Source organism: Zophobas morio, unplaced genomic scaffold (assembly GCF_036711695.1).
Source record: "Zophobas morio isolate AGI-343-1 ecotype UQ-CSIRO unplaced genomic scaffold, CSIRO_AGI_Zmor_V1 ptg000006l, whole genome shotgun sequence".
Taxonomy (NCBI): Eukaryota; Metazoa; Arthropoda; class Insecta; order Coleoptera; family Tenebrionidae; genus Zophobas; species Zophobas morio.
The window spans coordinates 15,824,355-15,846,258 of record NW_026972111.1 but is presented as its reverse complement, the minus strand read 5'-3'; the positions used below and the strand labels follow the sequence as shown (position 1 = coordinate 15,846,258).

The 21,904-nt window shown below is 32.1% G+C and overlaps 1 protein-coding gene across 2 annotated transcripts; it reads right to left on the bottom strand.

Moving 5' to 3' along the window:
* Positions 1 to 633: 633 nt before the first annotated feature.
* LOC135123709 (dyslexia-associated protein KIAA0319-like protein) lies at positions 634 to 20,242 on the bottom strand. Of its 2 annotated transcripts, none has more exons than XM_064048569.1 (9): positions 20,062 to 20,242; positions 19,833 to 20,007; positions 19,542 to 19,778; positions 18,722 to 19,495; positions 18,503 to 18,673; positions 17,910 to 18,449; positions 6,119 to 6,534; positions 5,604 to 6,060; positions 634 to 1,334 (listed from the first exon to the last, which is right to left on the bottom strand). In XM_064048569.1, exons 2-9 carry the CDS (start codon positions 19,987 to 19,989, stop codon positions 1,180 to 1,182), a joined length of 2,907 nt encoding a protein of 968 aa, XP_063904639.1. In that variant the 5' UTR covers positions 19,990 to 20,007; positions 20,062 to 20,242; the 3' UTR covers positions 634 to 1,179. The 2 variants fall into 2 exon arrangements, with proteins under 2 accessions (XP_063904639.1, XP_063904638.1); XM_064048568.1 differs by having other exon boundaries at positions 19,833 to 19,991.
* Between the last annotated feature and the right edge of the window lie 1,662 nt (positions 20,243 to 21,904).

The window sequence follows — 21,904 nt, the reverse complement described above, 5'->3', positions numbered from 1 at the left end:
AAACTCCTCCAACATTATCGAACCTCAAATAAACACAATCGCTCTCAAACTGCACTAATGATAATTGCATTTCTTGTGGGAAATTTCCCATGGTACAGATTATACGGCGGACGTTTATCGGGGAGCAAACTCATCCAGCACTTTCAGTTTTGTACCTACAATGAATTGGTCGATATATTACACGAAGATTCGGAAGTGTCATTTCGTTAAGGAAAAACCCTCTACTATCCTCAATGGATCCAAGAGGATAGCGAAGGACGATGATAATAGTGAGTGAACCGTTATTTACTGTGCAGATTTGGGTAAAGTCTATTGAAACAGAAAATTCGTAGTGCCACTTTCTTGCTGGTGAAGCAAATCGGAGAAATAAAAGTAAACAAAAACATTTTATTTCATGCGCAATATATAAAGACGGACGCCGACGTCTGAAGAATTGTTGACTTAGTTTTATATTCCGAATTCAAAGCAAGCTCTCCTTTATATTTAATTTCTTCTTTGTAGTGTCCCATTTTTGTTTTATTTATTCTTGGACGCGATCGAATGTCGTTTATTTAACCTAGAGCCATCGAAAACGATGGAGTATTAACAAGGATTGAAACTTCTGAGTGGTTAAAGAATTAAAATAAACGAAAATCAATGAAACTGTACTTTATTTAATTTTTTTTTTTACAATTAAAAATAAACAAAATTATAATACTTTATATTACAATAACTATATAAAATCACCGTTTTGAGATATCAAACCCTTTAGAAGGTAATTCAAGAAAAACTTAAGTAAAATACTTTTAATTATATCACAAAAATACTGACTTGATTCTAAAAAGTGCAAATTGTGCTACAATCACTGACTAATTTGCCACAAAACTCTTCTAAACACATGTAAGCAGCAAATAAAAAGAAAAATAACTTAAATTCCCCAAACGAAACAGACACAAAGAAAAAAAGTGAATGTAAATCCACCACCCATTAATAAAAATGACCACGAAAAAGTGAAATAAATTAAGTGTATACAGGTAACTCAATTACAGCCCAATGGAACGAGTGTTTAGAACACCTCCAGATAAATACACTAATGAATACATCTCCATCAAACACACATACAAACATTCTACTTAAGTAATTAGGCACGGGGTAAGGAAAGTGAAGCCTCCTTTAAGAGATGTGCTCTTTCAGATTTGCCTACGTCTTAACCCTACGCCCTCCCTTAACAAAGCCATTCCTTGTCGGTTTGTGGCCATTTCTTGAGTCACTAAACCGAGAATTCTTCGATCTAGATTCAAAAACCACATCGGAGTCGGTATCGCTATCTGATAAAGTTCCCTTGCGTGGTACAACTGGAAAAAATAAAGGTTGTTAGCACCGCATACCTAACTATGAAACTGAAGTTAGTGATACAAATAGCATAGTTAGTAACACAATAATTATACAAATAGCAAATTAAAAAAATATGAACAACCATTATTAAGATAATTAACAAAACCAGATTCTCACTGTTTTCTTTATTAGTGTAAACCCCACACTTTTAGTTTTTCAACATAATTATTCATTTTTCTACTTTGCGTCAATTATGAAACGCATATGCGTTTCACAATAATAACATTTAAATATTTTTATTATAGCACGCAAAACAGTAAGTTTTTCCTTGATTATGTTGGCTATATTATTATGCGGGCAGTCGAAAGGTGGTCGAAAATTGAAACGAAATATCAGTGAACATTGTTAATAATAACTAGCCCAATTGAATGTTTCCATCTATTAGCTCTTTTGTGTTAAATGATCACGAAAATGTTGATTGTTACCAACCGACAGTCGAAAATACCTATTGAAAATAATATTTTTTGAACATTTTTTCAAAATTTATTTACAATGCAAAGTAGAAAAATAGTTTATTACATTCTTTTCATAGGACGACTTGTGGCACTTATTCTATTTGGCCATTCGTGTAATAAGGTAGGAGTACTATTTTAAGACATTAAATCATTATAGAACGTCTTTCCATGTTACTAAACTAGTACAAAATTTTCTAGAATCATGTCAGGAAATTTTGATCCTTGTCCACTTTAGTCTAGCTAAGTGGCTATGGGATTATGAAAACCCGCAAAGAGGAGGCGGACAAGTCTAATATTAACATTCGCTGCTGGGTGCTAGATACCGACAATACTTTTGCGTGCAATCCGTGGTAAGTATAATACCTTCGTCATATTGTAACCTTTCCCACCACAGTGCTTTAGTTTGTTGAATATATACCATTTTTTATACTCCTAATGCAATACTCGATAACTAATTTCTCCCGTTTTTATGTAAGGAATCCTCCAAGATTGTAATTATGATCTTCTACAAGTTCAAGCCGTGTTTGATAAAAATTTCAAGAAAAACTAAGTTGTGGTTTTTAAATGCAACCCGTGTTCTCCTTATAGCTAAAATACACGTAGTCGGAGCCACCTTAAAAAAATTCACAGGAGTTTCTAAATTGTCTGTGTGAAAACGGGTATTTTCTTGATAAAAACCGTATCCCGAGGCTACATTTTTTGTTTGTTTGTTTGTTTCAGTTTTTATACACATTCTATTTATAACAGTTATTTATGATATGAACGTTAAAAGTGAGATTTTATTTTGTGACTGTGGAAGTTCGTTCGTTCCCCAATCACACGAACAAAATAAAATCACTTTTAACATGAATATCATATACAAGTTTTTATATAAACACTGTAAAAAACAACAAAAACGCTTAATTATTATTAATTTTTACAAACAAAATGAACAACATCGGGGTAAATGTGAACAAATTCATAGAAACTCCGTTTGTTCTTAGTTACAAACAAAACGTTCCATAAATGTTTCCAAGCATGAATACTGAAGAAAATGAAAAAAACTATGCAGTACCAGAGGAAATAGAGGAAGCAGCTAAGAGATCTATCCTCGATCAAGTTTACTTTTAGTGTTAAAAGTTTTTTATGTATATTGTAGACATACTTCCCAATGTTTCCAAAAAATATAGGCCCATTTAACGACTTTTTCAACTGAACAGTCGATGTGGTACTAGTATATGGTATTGACATTCATAATACTAACATAGAAAATGACCTAATTGGTCCTAAAAAATACCCATTTGGTAGGTACTATAAGAAAAAATGCCAATCGGCAAACAGGATTTAGTAAATTACTCGGTGAAAAAAATGAATGTGAAGAACCAAAAAAGTGTCAGAAGTTTTTTTAAACAAAACTTTCCTCTGATTCAATACATTATTAAACCATTGGTAAAGAAGCATGCTATTCTGTATGTTTCATTTAAATTTTCTTAATCAAATTTGGTGATAACGTCATCAATCTTTTAGTGGGGACAAGAACACCAACTGTAATAAGTACATTGTAACACTAATAACAATCATATTCCCCGAATTGCGGCAAATTAGATACGTCGTTTTTGCTTTAATCTGTAAATTAAAATTCTATAAATAAATGAGTAAATTAAAACGAATTAAATATTTATCCTCGACTAATTTAACAGAGTGATTGGTTAAAACATACACGCTGCATAGCAACGGACCTCAATTAATCGCGATTCACTTTTATTTCGCTTTTCATAAACCGGATCTAAACTTAGAAAAACATGCTATTCCACCTATTTCAAATTGTATCTAAATTCTAATTGATTTACCGTGTCCAGGGCAACATAAATTGTAACACTTTGTTGTACAATTCCGAATTCTTCTCCAACAACCAACATGTGTAAGATTAATACAGGTGAATTAATAAACCAAGATATGGAAGGCTATTATTTTAGACGTTTTAAAATTTATTTTTCTTAGCAAAATTTTAAGATGACGTACTCAAATTTTTAGTGGTAATGAAACACAAATGTTAATTATAGTTTCATACCACTTCTACAAGGTAATCATCACTTCAGAGTATTTTGTTGGTAGCTTTGAATACATACCTAATAAAACAGCAAATAAACAAAACCGGGCGAATTTTCATATTCTAGGAGTTATGAAATCGCGAAAAAACATAAACTCGCCATTCGTAAAATGGATTTCAACACAATAGTCCACAGCTCACGCTTGGAAAGTAAAAGTAGTATTTTTTTTATTTTATCTTTGAAAAAATTGAATTTCAATAAATGAAATGTTGACAGTTTTTTACTCAACTTGTTAAAAATTCCAATTTCGAGAACTACTAAAAAAAATTCAATCAGCTGACCTTGCAATAACATTGGCTTGATTTACGTTATTCTAATAGTGAAAAGCTGGACGAACTTTAAAATAATAACTTGCTACCAATGTACAAAGTACATAAGTATCATCACTGTCGATACCTACCCCAGTAAAAACTATTGTTAATTTTCTTGTTCATTTTAGATGGTATAAGGTATTAAAATCGTCCAATTAACTCATTCAATTCAATTTTAAGTTTTGTAAGTATCAAAGTAGTTTCTGAACCAAAATTTTTGTTATAATTGAAGTTTGAAATAGGTGGCGGCGATAAGAAGAAGGATCAATAATGCAATTAAGAAAAAAACTACAATTATTAATGTTCAAATGTGCATCCATTTGGTTCATTACAGGCTTATAAAACGCCATAACAACGATGGCTTTATTGTGTGTAACATCTTTTCACTACCACTGCATTTTCCGCTTGTGTTGGATATAATAGTTTTTCATGACCCCAGAAGTAGAAATCTACCTATCAATTTGTGGGCCCTGTTCTACCATTATTAAGTATGTTGTTGAAATAATTAACCACATCATGATGGTGGAGCACCGCCTGGCATGTACCATAAGTCATTCTTCCGAAGAAAGTTGAGAATTGTTAACATTTAAGCGCTTTGGTAAACGAAATGGTTCGACAATTTGATTTCTGTAAATTGTTGGTCCATCTAGGTTGTGTCAAAAGAGATCGTTTATGAACCAGTAGTGAAGATTTCGAAGATTTAATGCTCCATTCCGAGAAAAATTTGATTCATCCAAAACAAAAAATCTAAAAATTCATTGCACGAATGCTTCAATTTGGATCTTCATTCATGAAGTTTTTGAGCTTTTAAATAGTTAACAAAAATCCAACAATTCTTTCAAATAATTTTGGCGCTTACCTTAGCATCGCTTTGGCTATGGCGATAACATATTAAAAACCTGTATAGACGTAAAAAGCCAGTGAACAATTATTATACAGGTTGGCTACTGAAACTGAGTGATTAAACTTCAGGCAGATTTCATGATTCAAAAGTTAAAGAAAGTGGTTGTGCATAACAGGTAATAATGTCGAATTACTTGATTACTTGTGAAACTTTTTTTTAATAAAAGCTAGACATGAATCATTTTGAGTTCAACATGGTGAGTCATCAGAATCTGACAACGGACTGTCAGTCAGTAGCGTAACATGCACACTTCAGAAGGGGATGTTTTTGTAAATTTATTTTGTTATTTTTTTTAAATCGCAACAATAACACAGGGAAACAAACTTAAGTGAACTGGTAAACACCCCTTAAATTTGAAAGTGGACTTGTCCCGACCGATTTTGTCCTTTTACGCAGTTTTACAGCTGTGTTGATCTTAAGAGTGCACAATGTCTACTGAACACGTTTTTGAGCTTCATGTACTACTTACGTGGTGGTAAGTCTTCTATTAATTTGTAAGTAGTTGGTTTGGTCCCTATCCATTTCTTTGAGCACCAAGTATAGCACAGATAAATAATGCCCCACATTGATCCAAAGAACGCCAGTAAAGTACAGACGACTCCTAATACTACATACAAGATACTCCAACTACAATCCGAATCTTCGCCTGTTTTTAAATAAACTTTAAACAAATCTTGCATCCAAAAAGCTTCGCACTCGCACTTTCGAGTTTGTTCTACGCAAACTCCATGTCCTGAACAACTATTCTGACATACTGCAGTTTGCAACTTCGCTACAGAAAAACCCAAAAGTCCTGCATCGACTCTGAGTTTTTCGCGTAAGTGTTGCACAATATCGTTTGCCGGATAAGGTGTACCGTCTGGATTTTCCACATAGAAAGTTATCATAGCTTTTCCTGAGCCCACTTCCGGCTTAACATGGCGTACCTAAAATGAATATAGAATAGCTGTGTGCGAAACGAACTATTAAAAAATTGTTAAGTACCTTTAATCTTGAACCGTCAATAACAAGCAAGGCCAGTTTTCCTATCAAAGTATCGTACTGAGCTTGAGTCAAGTGCTTTGCATTAACGTCTATAGTAATTTCAACGAGGTACAACAACTTCGGATCATTTTTCACAACGAAAGTAACAGTGTCAGTATCCGTCAATCCCTGTTCGTCAAACACTGTCAAGTTGAATATATATTTTCCAGCAATAACATCCGTCAGGATAAGAATTGCAGATTTATCGGAGTCTTCGGCTATATTTCCCATTGCCAAAGACTTTTCGTCACGGGTCCACTTCCACTTCACAATGGCCCAGTCATCTTTAGATTTCGTTCCATTAAGGTATACTGCGTTTCTTGGCAGTTCTACTTCAAAATCACCTCCACCATCGGCTTTGGGCTTCTGATTCACGTCTGAAAAAAAAAAAATTACAAACAAAAATACAACTTATTAATTAAGAATATTACAATTTCATTAATATACAAAATAAAGATTAATTATTTTAATTATGGCTGAAACATTAAAGAATAAGTAATATTTTATTTTCAAACTTGATAATTTCAAAAAACAAAGATAAAATAATCAAAACTACGAAAATCCACTTTTGTTTTAGGAAATTCAGTGCATTTACATATACTGGCTAATACAGTAACTGTAATTTAAAACACTAGTGACAGTTGTAACTTAAAGTTTGAATTTAATGCTCAATTATAAAAATTATATTAAACTCTCGCGAGTACGCTAAACTGACTCCAATCTTGGTTACTTAAGGATCGAAGACACTACGGCTATATAATTTGGTGACCAGTACAAGGTAACTTTAAGCACACGCTTGCCACGATAAAGTAGCTCTGTCTTGGATGACGTCAACGGTATCGGCTGCTATTTACGGTCTCTGGCGATTATTAATAATAATTAGTGGTGGGACATTACAAATGTTACGCTGTTTAGAACACAACAGATGTTATCCCTGCAAATAGCTGAAATATAATATAGCAGTCTTACATAGGATTATGACAGCAAGACGATATTATACGTTGTCAAAACTACTTGTAGAACATATGCAACAAATTTAAAACTATATATCATTTCTTGAACAGTACACGCATTTGAAGTACAACGTCTGCATAGAGAAAACCGTTATTCCAAAGATGTCGATTTTAGGTCGTTCGAAACAATTGTGGTAACCAAAGCACATTATTATTTCTGAGGGTAATCTAAAAAGGTATTGTTATGGAATTCATTTAACGAATAGCTCACTAATTTCACGTTTTCTCAACATTTCATAGGTGATAAAAAAGTATGTTCCCTATTTCCGTCAGTCTGTCGGCGATTTTATTAGACGAGGAATCTTCAAAATTATTTAATTAAATAAATACATCCGGAGTTACCACTATGCATTCAATAAAGACTTTCACTTTTTTGGTTTTGCCACCTTGTACTGGACATAATAGAATCGTTCTTAAGAAAATAGGAAAATTATACGAATCACTTTGAGGATACTTACTATAGATTTTTACTATACAGTTGAACCAAATCTTACCAATGGGGGCGATTGAGACAAAAAATTGAAAATATTGAAGTTCATGGTACTCTAAAGACATATGTTATTCCTGCTGGGGAAAATATAGAAGTAAACTTTTTGAGACCCGAAAATTTAAAATCTGAAGGATTTGATCAATAGGTTAAGAAAAAATGTTCTAACTATAAATTGCTATAAGAATTATTCTGAAATTAGGAAATTATGCAAGTCAAGGGTTAAAAAGGATTATAGTGATTATAAATTTCGGATATTCAATATTCGTTAAGTTAGTGTCACAGAAATGCGTGATCTGGGCGTCATTACAGACTCAGGTTTAAGTTTTTCTCAGCATAGACAGTTTGTCATTAATAAATACAATAAAATTCTTGGTTTAATGTAGGTCGCAAAAGGATTCTCTTAAATTAGTGTACTGCGCTGTTGTTCGGTCAATCCTTGAGTATTCCAGTTTAATACGGCCGCCTCAATAGGTCACTCACATTAGAGAGCTTAAGAAAGTCCAGAACAAAATTTTGAGAATGTTTACATGGAAGAGGGGTCTTTATAGGGATATGTATTCATACCAACAGGTTAGAGAATTAATAAATATAGATACGTTAGAGCGTAGACGAACTATCATTGATCTCACGTTGCTTTTAAAGTTTTTAGTGGAAAAATTAGATACTCAGAAATACAATTTTTTTTTATTTTCTTTAAACTGTCCTACTCGTTTCTTAAGAAGTTCTCCGATTTTTCATACCGAAAGACACAGGATCAACTATGGCTTCTCCGCACCAGCTACAAGAGTAGTCAGAACTATTGTTCAGAGTTTCAAAAATTCAGCAAGGAACATTTTATTTTGAATAGTAGGTGCTTAATTATATTAATTTATTGTTTTCGGCTAGGGTAGGTAAAGATTTAGCACATCAGTTGATTTATGTATTTATTTATTCATTATAGAGTGGAGTAATTACTAAGTTGTGTAAATTGCATTGTATTGGGAATATTGTAGAAAAGGGGGAATCCCGTAAATAAACATTTTATATTTTATATTTATATTTAATTATTCTTCCCTGTGATCGTTTTCATTTGAACAGATGGACGGTGCACAAGCCCGTACTTTTTGAAAAATGATATTTCCAAACATCTTTTAAGTAAGATACCTAATGAAAAATCCTCACGATACTTGTGAATGTTGTAAAATTTTAGGTATATTTATTCGGACATTAAGGCACCTGCTGAGACCAAAAATGTACCGTTGGGCACCAAGAGAACGTGGTCGCACTACTAAAGTAAAAAATCTGCAATAAAGTGTCTTTGGTTTTTTTTTTTTTTTTAATATATATAATTCATTTCAAAGCCTATTTTGTTTCGCGCACAGCCTGATAAAGGAATCCTAATGATCTTTTTTTTTTTGATAGTCTAAAATATCTATTCTTTACCGTTAAGGCTTCCGTCTGCTTTGGTTTCATCCTATCTTAAATACAAACGGAGCATCATTGCTTTAAAATCCAGTCTAGAGGACCTCCTAATTTATATTCACGTCTAGTGTGTAGTGCAAAAAAAAAAAAACTATAAGCTTGACCAATTTTTAGATCACACTTAACGTTGCGTTCTGAGATAGGAGGTACCTCGAAAAAAGTATCAGCTTTCTTGTGATACCACTTCTAAGCTTAAAAAATCTGCAACTACTGTAAACAACTTCAGAAATCTTGTTTTAAAACTAAAATGTGGAATCGTCATTTCTGTGCAGTGCGGGTAGATGAAGATAGATTATGTATTGTAGCAACTGTCCACCAGATGGTGCTGGTTAACACTCAAACATTTTTTGGTGAAAATATTGATATCAGTATTTTCGGTTACAATACCGTTTCATTGGTGCCGTTTTAATGTCGATTTCAAAATTCACTTGAAAATCCCTACTAGAAAACTCAGTAACACGACCAAAAGTTTTACCACGTAAATCCCTATGGCCAGGGTTAAAAAAAAACACTATAAGAAATAATATAGTATAAATAAAATTATTAAAGTTATTTAGACAGAACGATCTAAGGACAGAACATTCTCCGCCCATGAAACAGAAATAAATCTGTTTAATACTACATAATTATTTTGAATTATCTGAAAAAAAAAACTAAAATCCATATAAAACCTCACTTTTTCAACTATTTAATAATTCTTTGAAAAGTTGTTATGGAGTTTTTGGTGGAGATCAAAGAAATAAAAAAATTATGCCAATGTTGTATAATCAACCAAAGCCGACATACGTAAGAATAAAAAGAAAAGATTCAACAACAAGTAGAAAACGTATTATTTTGTACATTTTGAATTTAATTTACTCAGCAAAATGGTAGATAAAGAAAACGTCATCCAATTTTGGTAAAGAAAAACAGAAGAAATGTTATTAACACCATAATTCCAACCCAATTTCACAGTACTCATTTATAAAAAGGAACCTGTTACAACATTTTCCTAGGTGACACTCGAGAAATAGAGAAATTTATAAATTTCAGAGCAACCGAATTTTGTACTTTCTAAAATAAACTTTTAATGTAAATTACATATGTAGAGTTAACCCATTACTTAATATATTAACGAGTTACAGGAAATAGAACTTTTTTTGCTGTAAATTTGCATCATTTTTTTTTTTATTTAAAACCATACATATGTTTTATGTATGTCAAATTTATACTTTTTACTTTCCGAGCGTAAACTAACGACGTATTGTAACAGGGTCTGTCTAAATAAACTTAGAGCATTTTTTCTATGGTTCTGTTCAACTTTCTGGTGCAACCAGGTATAATGTTAGAATGTTACAGTATATCATGGGCCCGAATTTACAATAACATTATGTCAAATACATGGAAAGTATAATGCATTATTAATATGAAGTCAATCAAGAAGAAACTGAAAGTTGAAGAACCATAAAAAAAATTATTAAATAACTGGGAACATGTTTCATCATTTGAGCAGACACAAACGTTGTACTAATTTTTACACATTTCCTTCAGATTTCGTCTTTTTCAAACAATAGGTATTTGTCAATTTTTTTCCAATGCCCACTGGATCAGGTTGTTCTGTTAATAAAAATACTACTACTCATCTAAAATCTACCCGTAATAAATATATTCAGGTTTTTTTAATCACTCTAGTGTATGCACATTATCTCATAAAATTCTCGTTTGAAATTCAACACTATCAAACCAGGAAATTTTAGTTCTTCTTCACTTTATTCTATATACGTCAGTGTTTATGGGATTATGAAAACTGGCAAAGAGGAAGGTGAGAAGCCTAATACCTCTCGCTGCTGGGTACCGACAATACTTTTACGTGCGATACGGTATACGGTATAGTAGAAACAGTGTGTCTGTAAGCAGGTATACGTTTCTACCAGTCCTTATCTGCGTACAGTGTAATTTATAGTTAAAAAATTTAACTCATTATGCAAAAATTTTATGATTATTCAGTATAAAAATGAGATATTTATGCCATCAAATAGAAAAAAAAATGTTTTTCTTCTATGGTATTTTTCCACGATTTCTTGTTTTCTGTTGATTTTGAATAAACACAAATTAAAAAAAAAAGAGTCACCTTAAACTGCAATATTTTGAAAAGATTTAAAAATGAAGTAGAAAAATCTGAACTATAAATTTACGTCCTGTTAATTTACAGAAATTATTTTAATAACATTTTTACCCTATCAGCAATCATTTAGATTACCTAGGATTTACAAATAACTGACATTTTATACAGTTTCGTTTATGATTTCGAAATTCGAAATAGAGCATATATCTTAATTACAAGAACTTAAAAAAATACTAGTTCATATTCCCTTGACCTCTTTATTTTTAAGTAAACTTAAAATGCAGTTTCGTGCAGTTATTCACCATTGGAATATTTAATTAATTTAATTTATTAATCATGTCAATATTTCGCGTCGATTATTGCCACAAAGAGTTGTCGCTCTTCGATATTTCATTAATTCTAGTTCTACTTTTAATATTAAGAAAAAAAAGTCAGACTAGAGTTGTATGGTTTTTTAAATAGCATACACTAAAATTATTTTCAACTATACACAGTGTAATATCATATTCGGGAATTGAGATAAACAAAGCTTCCCCCCAAGCTCATAATAAATAAACCGAGCTCAATAACAAACAAGAAAACGAAAAAAATTAGAAAATTATTATGTAGTCTAGTAATGAAAACATGCGTATAATATTTCTTTTTTTTTATATAATAATAAAAAAAAAACGTAGGATTATCCCCTCCAGAATATATTTGACGTGTTGTCATTTACAACAATTTAAACAATTATAATAAATAAGGTGCAGGTAGCTGGGTTTTCTTCAGTTCGGTAGTGCAATCGGCCTGAGTAGTACGCAAAATGTAGAAAACTTATTTCCGTGGAGTACGAAATAGAGATCTGTAAAGCAGTTCGACCTCTAGCGATATTTTCCGTAACTCACCACCAGGGGACAGCGCCTCTCGGACGTTTAGAATCGACTTTCCTAAAGTGCTAGAATTGCACAATTGGCCCGCAATATGCTCAAAAGGCAGTCTTTAAATAACCTCTACTTTTGAGAAAAAAATCTTTAATTAATGAGCATTAATTGCTTCTACAATGCGTGATAGCGTGAGGCTTATACTAAATTATAAAAAATATTTCCTCCTTTAACATAAAACATAAATTCTGATAAAATAAATTACAGCGATTGGTATTTATACAGTAAGATATAATCACTTCATCATGCATAAAAGTCGAACAAACGCTTTCCTTTTTTTATAAACAATTACCACACGCCACCGAACTCAGCCACATGTTTGTTTTTACACGAAGTCGAAGAAATAGCGACTTGACGATTCTAATATTCAAATGCAACCCGTAACTTCATGACTCCCTGATTGTTTCCTTAGAAATAATAACCTCTGCATTATTGGTAACGATATGAAATTTGGTTAACTGTTTACAACCAATTACCCTTGCAACAACTTTATATCGAACCAATAAATACTTACAAAAAAAATGTACTGATTTAACTGAGACTGAAATGTTTTAACATTTTTTTATGTCTGAAATAAGAAAATTATTATTAAAAAAAATATTCCTATTTGTCAGGTAAACCCGTGTAACTAAACTCAGAAACTGATTTAAATTAATGTACTAATGGCAACTGCACTTTTTCACTGTTTTGTCACGTGAATTATAGATTGCTGTTTTTTTTTAAATAATATGTTGTTTTAAAATTGCTTCAATTTGCACTGGTAACTGGTAACAAGTAATATAAAAAAACGTAAAAAATGTTAAACAGTACTACTTAATTCGCGGGCACATACAGCTGTATTGGAAATTTCCACAAAAATATTGAAGAAATTGCTCTTCTAAAAAATTGTTTTACTGTCTGTCCACTTCTCCACATTATGGGCAAACATGTAAAAAGTTTTATAGAACATTATAAACTGCTGTTTAAAAAGAATGTGTCGAACGTTGTTTCGCAGAACTTCCCTCGCTCCTGAAGTATAATGAAACATATTCAGCATTTTCGAAAAATTATAAAATTCGATTTTGCGGATTTTATATTTTTTGAGAACCCTATAAGTTGAAATAAACATATGCAAATATGTAATGCTACAGTAAATGTAAAGAAGCATGATACGCGTTTGTTTCAAGTAAGTTTTCACTTTATTAAATTTTCTGTTGACGTCAATCAACATTTTTGTAAGAACACGTATTTCAACTTAGGTTAGTGCAGTAATACTAATAATAACTTATTATATTAGTACACAAGTATGGAGTGATCATATTTTGCACAATTTAGATAGTAGTACAAGGCTTTTATAAATGATTCTAAGGGTGTAGTTGACCATGGATTTCAAAAATCCCGCTTTGCTGAAATTATGCCCGTGATTATTTATGACAGTTCTCACTTGTCACTTGTCAAATTAATGTCTAATGTCATTTGTAACATGTCATTTAACGTCGTCGTTTTTATTATTTTAATGTTTTTCAAGTGCGAATTACAGTAATTCTCGTTGAACCAAGCTCAAAATAACAAAACAGTTTTCAGAACTCTTGGTGGTTACGTATGAAAATTTTGTTTTTGTGCTACGAAGCGAAGACTATGAAAATGGTTTATTCTGTTAAACAAGACACTTTCTTCGTTATGTCTTGTTATCGCGATTTCGTAAACGAAGAGTCTGTGTATTCTGTAACCGCTTGTAAGCAAGAATATCTGGCCAAATACTGTGATTTAATAATCCAAGAAAGATCGTTAAAGGCCCACATTAGAGATGTAATCAACAGATTTGTTCGAACTGCCAGTATCAATAAAGACAAAGCTCGTGGAAGACTTTATCTGATGAGAAAATTGTTGATGACACAGGCCTGCGATGGTTTTCCCCCAACAAAATCAAGTAGTAATTTCGGTAGGTCTTAGATACTCATGTATAAAAAAAAATTGCAAAAATTTCTATCACGTACAGTTTCTGCAAAAAATATTTTTTTCAGTTTTGTTCTTAGTACTATAAAAATTAACTTCTAGATTTTGTGGTAAGAATATATATGGATAATGGTGTTGATATTTCATTTCGTGTTCAGCTTAGTAAGAGTTATTTGTGTCCACTATGCGCTTACTACCCTGAATTTAAACAAAAATTACTAATGTCTTCTCGGAAATGGGTTCATTTTTCAGATAGCTTCTGTTACACTTGTAGAACTTATTTAATCAAAAAACAACATCAAATAATTTCTGAATTTATCGAACAACTATGCGAAAGTTATTTTAAAGTTAATATAAAAAGACCAAGACAAAAAATGGGTGCCTCATAAAATGTGTTCATGCACCTCGCAAATGGTCAAAAGGAAAAAAAAATCTTTAAGTTTGCTGACACCAATGATTTGAATGGAGCCACAAAATCATACAGACGATTGTTACTTTTGCTGTTCAAATATAAAAAGATATAATGCGAAAAATGTAACAGCAATAACATATTTTATCGTGAATATAAGAAAAAACGCTTAAATCATAGCTTTGAAGAAAAAAAAAAAAGAAGCTTCTTGATTTATTTGTTTTTTTAATTTTTGTTTATAACTAATTTAGTTCATTTAATAAATAAACATTCAATTTTATATTCTTTATATTTTATTTTTTCATAAAAATTATCTGAAAAACTATGAATATTTAGGCCTACATAAAAATAAATCTCGATGTGCTACAAAAAAACTAGAGTTATATTTGAATTCGGCATACATAAATATATTAAAAAAAAACAATATTATTTAAAAGGGAAATTAAAAGTTATATTTCGCAGGCCTGTGTGATTTGAGACGACTTGAGCAGAATTGAACAATTGAACAACAGGTCCAAAGTATTGACGAAAGGGTGTTACAGAACATTTTTGAAATTAAAAAGAGAGTGAACATGTGCCTTGAACAAACTGATGAACATTTTCAACATTTACTGTGATGTTTAACCGGAATAAATTTATTTCTTTTTATTGCAATGAATTAGTTTTATTTTTTAAAAACATATGAAGCATTTAGGCAACCAGTTATACACATCTGTGTGATTCATGTGTGATTTTTGTCATGCGTCCTTAAGCACTTAGTACGAATAATACGGTTAAATCTGAGATGCGGCACATTTACATGACCTAGAAACCCTGTATTTTTTCGGCAAAATTATGACATGACGTCATCAATTTTTTGGGGGGGGCATAAAGATATATTTTGATTAAAAATTTACCATGCTTGCAATTGCTTCAAAACGCCTGCAAGATTTCAAGGCATTCGGTTTTGCAATTCTTGTTTTCATCAATAAAATAAATTGAGTCATAATTTTTTTTGCATTACCCTGTATAAGCAAATCGAAAAAATATTAATGCAAATGCAATAATTTCAAAAGTGTGTGGTACACTTTATTGAATGATAAAAAAAAGCAAAATAAGAATGAAAAACGATACTGCAAACAAAACTCAGACGGCCGCTCTTTGTGCAGGCTGCAAGTCATAAATTAGTGAAACGCCCGGAAGTGGCCAATTTTGCATTTTGCACAATTTCGGTCAGTCGAAGACGAAATGGTATTTTTGTAATAACCAAATTAAAAACAAATCAATTTTATTTTCCGTTACGGGGTCCCTTAACTTCGGGGGCCTGATGGTCCAACATCATAAGCATATCTATATAAACCGTGTCTGCACAAGTACAGACATTGTAAAATATATATATTTACAGCACATTATCAGCGGGAATAATGGTGTCTTACTTTATCATTATTTTATTGTTACAAAGACGAGCGTATACATTTTCGAGAAAAGGGGGTGGCTCGTTCTTAATTTGATCAATAATATAATCACTGATTCATTATTTTTTTGAGTCACCCTGTATAAGCAAATCTAAAAAATATGAATGAAATGATAAATTACAAATATAGTCTGATCTTATTTTGCATATTTTCGAAAGGATTTATTCAGCAAAATTTTGAGGTGACGATGACGTGGGGATGAGCAAATACATTTTGATCAAAAATTTACCATTTTTACTTTAAAACATCTCCAAGATTTCAAAGCATTCGATTTTGTAGTTCCTCATTAAATCAATAAAATAAATTCACGCATTCATTAATTTGTTTGAGTCGCCGTGCATATGTAAATCCAAAAAATATGAATGGAGTGATAAATCACAAGTACAGACTCATCATATTTTACACAATTTAGATAGGATTTATTCGGCAAAATTTTGAGCTGACGTCATAAACTTTTTGGAGGGGATAAGTAAGTATATTTTGATTAAAAATGTATCCATAACTGTAAAACATCTGCAAGATTTCAAAGCACTGTTTTGCAGATTCAAAATTAAATTGCAAAATGTTGTTTTATAATTTTGATTTTTTTTTTTATAAATCTGGACGTTTCGGGTAAAAACTCAATACGGAGTTTAGGACTGTTATTTTACACACTTTAAAACCCATTTACTATGTACAATTTTGAAGTGAGGGCATCACATTATTCATGGGGATGATTAGACAAATTTTGGTTACCGTTTTACCAAAGAAGATTAACAAAATTTGAACAAAAAGCGACACTCTTGTCACCTTTGATATATTGCTGGTCAATTTTGGCGACCTTCAGCCATCTGGTTGGGGTGCTTTGACGTGGGAATTATAAAAGTTAGTTTTCGTCAAAGCATGAATGTCGACATTTAAATAATTTGTTTGTCATTTATGTCGGGAAAATTGGTCGCACGCAATTTTGTCGCATTTCCCATTTTCCCATCTCTCGTTTCCTATTTCTCATTTCTCATTCCGAATTATTAGTGTCTCATTCCGAATTTCTCATTTCGCATTATTAGTTAGTAAAATTAAATAATAAAATACGTATGTAACCTCAGCTGTAAACTAACATAACCTCCAGAATCAACGTCACAACCTTGGTCACAACAAAACGTCTTTGTAACTAACAGAACTTGGATTCTTTATGGTTTGAACGGTTAGAATGGTTAGAACGGTGAAAATGTGTATATGAAATAAGTAACGGCACACGTTTGTGTGAAGAAATGCGCTGTACGCCTACAATAAACAAAGATAGAACAGTGTGATGTAGCTTTACTAAACACACTGTCTGTACACTTTGGTGAACCTGCGCCCTGAAAATCGTTTTCTCCACTTGGAGTGACGCTTCTTGTTCAAATTTTGTTAATCTTCTTTGATTTTACCGTCTACATGATATTCCTAATATAAATACAAAATTTGACAACAATCGGCCCAGTACTTTCAGAGATTATCTATGTAATAAAAATCCCGACTGACGGCAGACAGAAAGAGGGAAACGGGAGACCTATTTCTTCGTACAGTAGGCGACATGAAAGGTCGACAAAACGTAAAAGTAGAGAGTCGGTAGACGGACTCGATTACAATACTTCCTTCGCTTGCGCTCGGGAAGTAAAAATGGTACAATTTTGTGATAGGTGCTTTTGGAGTATTTCAACATATTTTCGCATAACCGACCAAAAAAAAAAGAACCAAACACATAATTACAAATAAAAACCAGCACTTGAAAATGTCACAGATTTAATCTATGGTCTACATTATAATCTCCTGATTGTATTAGTTATTTCTCAAAAAATAAAAAAATTATCTTGTGTACATAATAGACTCAGATATGACGATAATAATATAAAATTATCTTAAAATGACTCCAATTTAAAAAACCGTGATAAACAAAATAAATCATATAACTTTGTATGATGAAAATATTAAAACAAATACTTACTCTGATTAACCAAGAGATGAACAGTGTCACTGGCAACATTATTGTTATCATCCGTCACGCTAACTTTAAAAGTGTAACTTCCTTTTGTAAGCCCAGTAACATTAGTCTTGCTTAAACTATTATTAACAAACTGGACAGTTGAAGGTCCATCGACTTGCTCCCATTTAAATGTTATAATCTTGTTATCATCAGAGCTATTGCTAGCATCCAAAACAACCCAAGTCTGTGGCAAGCTAATTGTAATATTACTTCCGGCCTCTGCTACTGGAGGCTTGTTTGTTGGTGGTTTCACAAAAACATGAACCTGTGCAGTACTACTTTGATTAGCACTGTCTGTAACTTTTAATGTAAAGGTGTACATCCCTTCTTCAAGATTTGACAACTGAAGATAAGGTGTCCTTGTATCTTGCATATCGACTGCTTTTTGGGCATCATCAGAGCTCTTTGTCCACTCCCACGTGGTAATCGCATGATCATCAGTGCTAAGATTACCATTTAGAGTGATATTATTATGTGGAAGATAAATTATTTTGTCCTCCCCTAATAAAAAAACAAATAAATATCATGTTTGCTGCAATGCGCAGCAAACGAACCTGCGTTAGCATCTGGAGGATAGTCAGTAATTTTTAAAACAGTCACGTTAGCGGTACCAGAACTAGTAACCTTGTCTGTATCTGTAATAGTCAACTTAAAAGTATAGTTGCCTGGTTTTTTCAAATCATTTAACTGGAGAGTCGAGGCATCTTTCAATTCAGGCTGATAACCTAAAATAAAAAATTAAAAACTGAAAATAACTACTTTCAGTTTTATACCCAAAGGTCCTTGTTGTAGTTCCCAATGCCACGAAACTATTCCATCATCATCTGTGGAAGAAGACGCATCCAAGACAGCTGCAGTATTAGGCAATTTAATAGTCTGATCAGCAGGTATAATCACTACTTGTGGTGGTTTATTGATTCTTGAAGGTGGTAACACTGTCACATTTACGAACGTTTCTCCAAAAGCAAAGGAGTTTGAGACAGTCACTTTAAAAGTGTACAGTCCTTCCACCAACTTTGATAATTGAAGTTGCCCCCCATTCTGATGTTTAACAGCTGTGCTGCCATCTGGCTGCTGCAAGGACGTCCATTCATATTGGTATTTTTCCTCTTCATTAGAATCATCAGGAGCCACACTAGCGATTAAGGTGACTTCATTGTCAGGCAGTTTTACCACCTTATTCTCCGCAGACACAGTTAGATGTTTCCTAGTAACCGGGACTGATTTATTTGTTGCATCCAAGATCCTCTCAGTAAGCATTTCACTACTTGAATGCAAACCAACGTCTTTTAAATCTACTAAAATGCAATCACCAGAGTGATTTCGAATATAGCCTGGTTTGCAAGAACATGTGCCAGCACGAGATTTTGGAAAATTTTGCACACAGACTTCGCCAAGTCCACAACCAGAGTCTGTACCAACCTCACAACCAACATCATAATTATAAGTTGACTCATCCATCATTAAATCCTTGTAGATATCCTGCAACCTTCGACTGTCACTAAGGACATTGTAGACCTCTCGATCCAGATGTTCACTAGAGAAGTCTACAAAAACCCATTCAGTAAAAAATTATCAATCATTTCAAACAACCTTGTGCTAAAACATCCTGCCACCGATCTTCATCTGTTGGTCTCACAAGCACCATCATGATATGGTCTTTAGATTCCGGATTTGGACTTAATACAGGTTTGCAGAGTTCATCACTAGTACAGGTTATATGGTAACACTTAGCATCACTCATAAACACCACATTACACTGTTCTTGTAAGCAACATTTAACAACACATTCTTTTAATTTATTAACTCCTTCAATCTCTTTATAAATTCCTGCAATTGTACACTTATACCATCATATACTAACAAATGAAATATGAAACATACCTGCAGTGAGATTTCCTTGAGGCACGAAGCCCTGAAAAGTTCTTTCATATAACCTAGGGCATATTGTATGGATGTTCTTGGTGTTTGGGTAACAATAATAGTACGGCAAAAGCGCCACAACCAGAGAAATAATGCATACAAGACGTATGTGCTCCATTGCTGCAAGAAAATGTGACTACAATGTTTCCGTTGTTGATAAAAATAACTCTGATAAAAACAGGATACTTACCACTATTCTTATCGCCCACAGCTTACATTTAACCGCCAAATTAATTATGATTGTTCACCTAAAATATTAAAACCCATTGAGCTAATAAAAAAGTTGCGATATTTTAATTAATCTTTAGCTAAATTGACAGTGCAGGTTTTTGACGTTTGACCAGATGACGGTGATGAAACGTCAAATTCCACAGATGTGTATTAAATTAGAGATTAGAGTCTCAGTAACTATCACAAACATGAAGTAACGATTTCAACCATGTCACAAGTAGATAATATTGATAACAGTTAAGTTTTTTCAAAAAGTAATCGACATTAATCCACAAATAAGAGAAAACTCCAATTACAGCGTTCCTCTTTATTATTTAGGTCAATGGTGCGAAGAAAAGGATAGGGTTATACAATGTGTGATATATTAAAAAGAGAAGCTCGATTTGTGAATGTGCATTCAGTACTTATTTACAATTGGTTCCTACGATTGTAAGTAAATCTATAATAAACCTCGAGTCTCGCAATTTTAAACACAAATAACATCAAATTGTTGATATACGAATAAAAAGTGATTTTTTTCAGGAATGATGTTTTGGCCAGATCTCTATAACCCATTTTCACATGGAAGCCTGCCAAAAATTTTCTAAATATTTTTCGAATAAATTACACACTTGAAAAATGTATAGTCAGAGATCTGAAGTGACACCCAGATAAAATAAGGTTGTGCATTCATTTAAAAAATCAAACACTGCCAACCAACTTGGTATCTCGTGTCCCCGTAAATCCTACTTTTTTTACGTCATTTTTTGGCGCTGAAGAGAGATATTTTTAGTTTTACAAACAAAAATACTCATTTATAAAACACAATAAATAAGTGTTTTTAAATACTGGGAATATTTAACGGATTCATTTTTAACGTATCGTTGTCAAAACAATGTTGATAGACATTTAGTTATACTGAGATATTTGGGTTTCCCTATTATGTGTTTTAGGTAGTATCTTTAAATTCCGTCAACACAGGCAGCTTGAACTCTTTATTTCCAACTACTGCAGCTATTAATAAAATTGCTATAGCATTCATAGTAATATTTTTTACTATATTAATGAGTTCAAATCCTACTACTTATTCTACCGCTTCTACAATACACTTTCTTCTGTTTTTATATTTCCAGTACTATTTTTCTTGTATTATACTTATGCACATATTTACATAAGTTGTTATGATCGGCCTTATGTAAAAGAACTTTTTACCAAATATACACAAAAAAATTTTAAATACGCTCGGAAATAACAAGAAAGTGTTAAAACTCAGAAATGCAGTTACGATTTTCCACACAGGTTTTATGTTAATAACAAATTTTTCTTTAAGTTATGGTATTACCTATTAATAATGAATTTAATAACAGATCTCACAATAATATTGTTATGGGGTCCTGTTTCAAAAAGTTTAAATAATCAAGTACAAAGGTTTTCATGATGAAGTAAAGCTATAGGAAAACACCATGTTAAAAAAGAACCAAACGTAAGAATGGAAGACATTATAAATACAAATTAAAGTAGAACGGACACCTAAAAATGTTATATGATCTGGCCAATTTTAGTAGTCGTTATCAGAAACATGACATCACAATCTTTTAAGGGGTAAATTTTGATGTGCAGACCTAATTTATAGTTTTGTAAGTATTAATTTTAAAAATATCACCATTTTGCTTTGAACAAGGCAAATCACAGCTACTGCTTTTTGTTTTTTCTTTCTTCACTTTCAGATCTTATTAGTTTTAAATGTTATTCATTTCTCTTAATAAATAGAATCTGATTCTTACGCCAACAAATATTAATAAAATTTTTGAACAAACTTCACG

Bases quoted from the DNA above. Each gene is read 5' to 3' on its own strand.
- LOC135123709 (XM_064048569.1), bottom strand. From the start codon at position 19,989: ATGGAGCACATACGTCTTGTATGCATTATTTCTCTGGTTGTGGCGCTT. The intron at 6,535-17,909 runs GTAAGTATTTGT...TTTTTTTTTCAG, and splicing joins TCATCTCTTGGTTAATCAGA to ACGTGAATCAGAAGCCCAAA. The intron at 1,335-5,603 runs GTAAGTAGTACA...TATTTTTTCCAG, and splicing joins AATAGAAGACTTACCACCAC to TTGTACCACGCAAGGGAACT.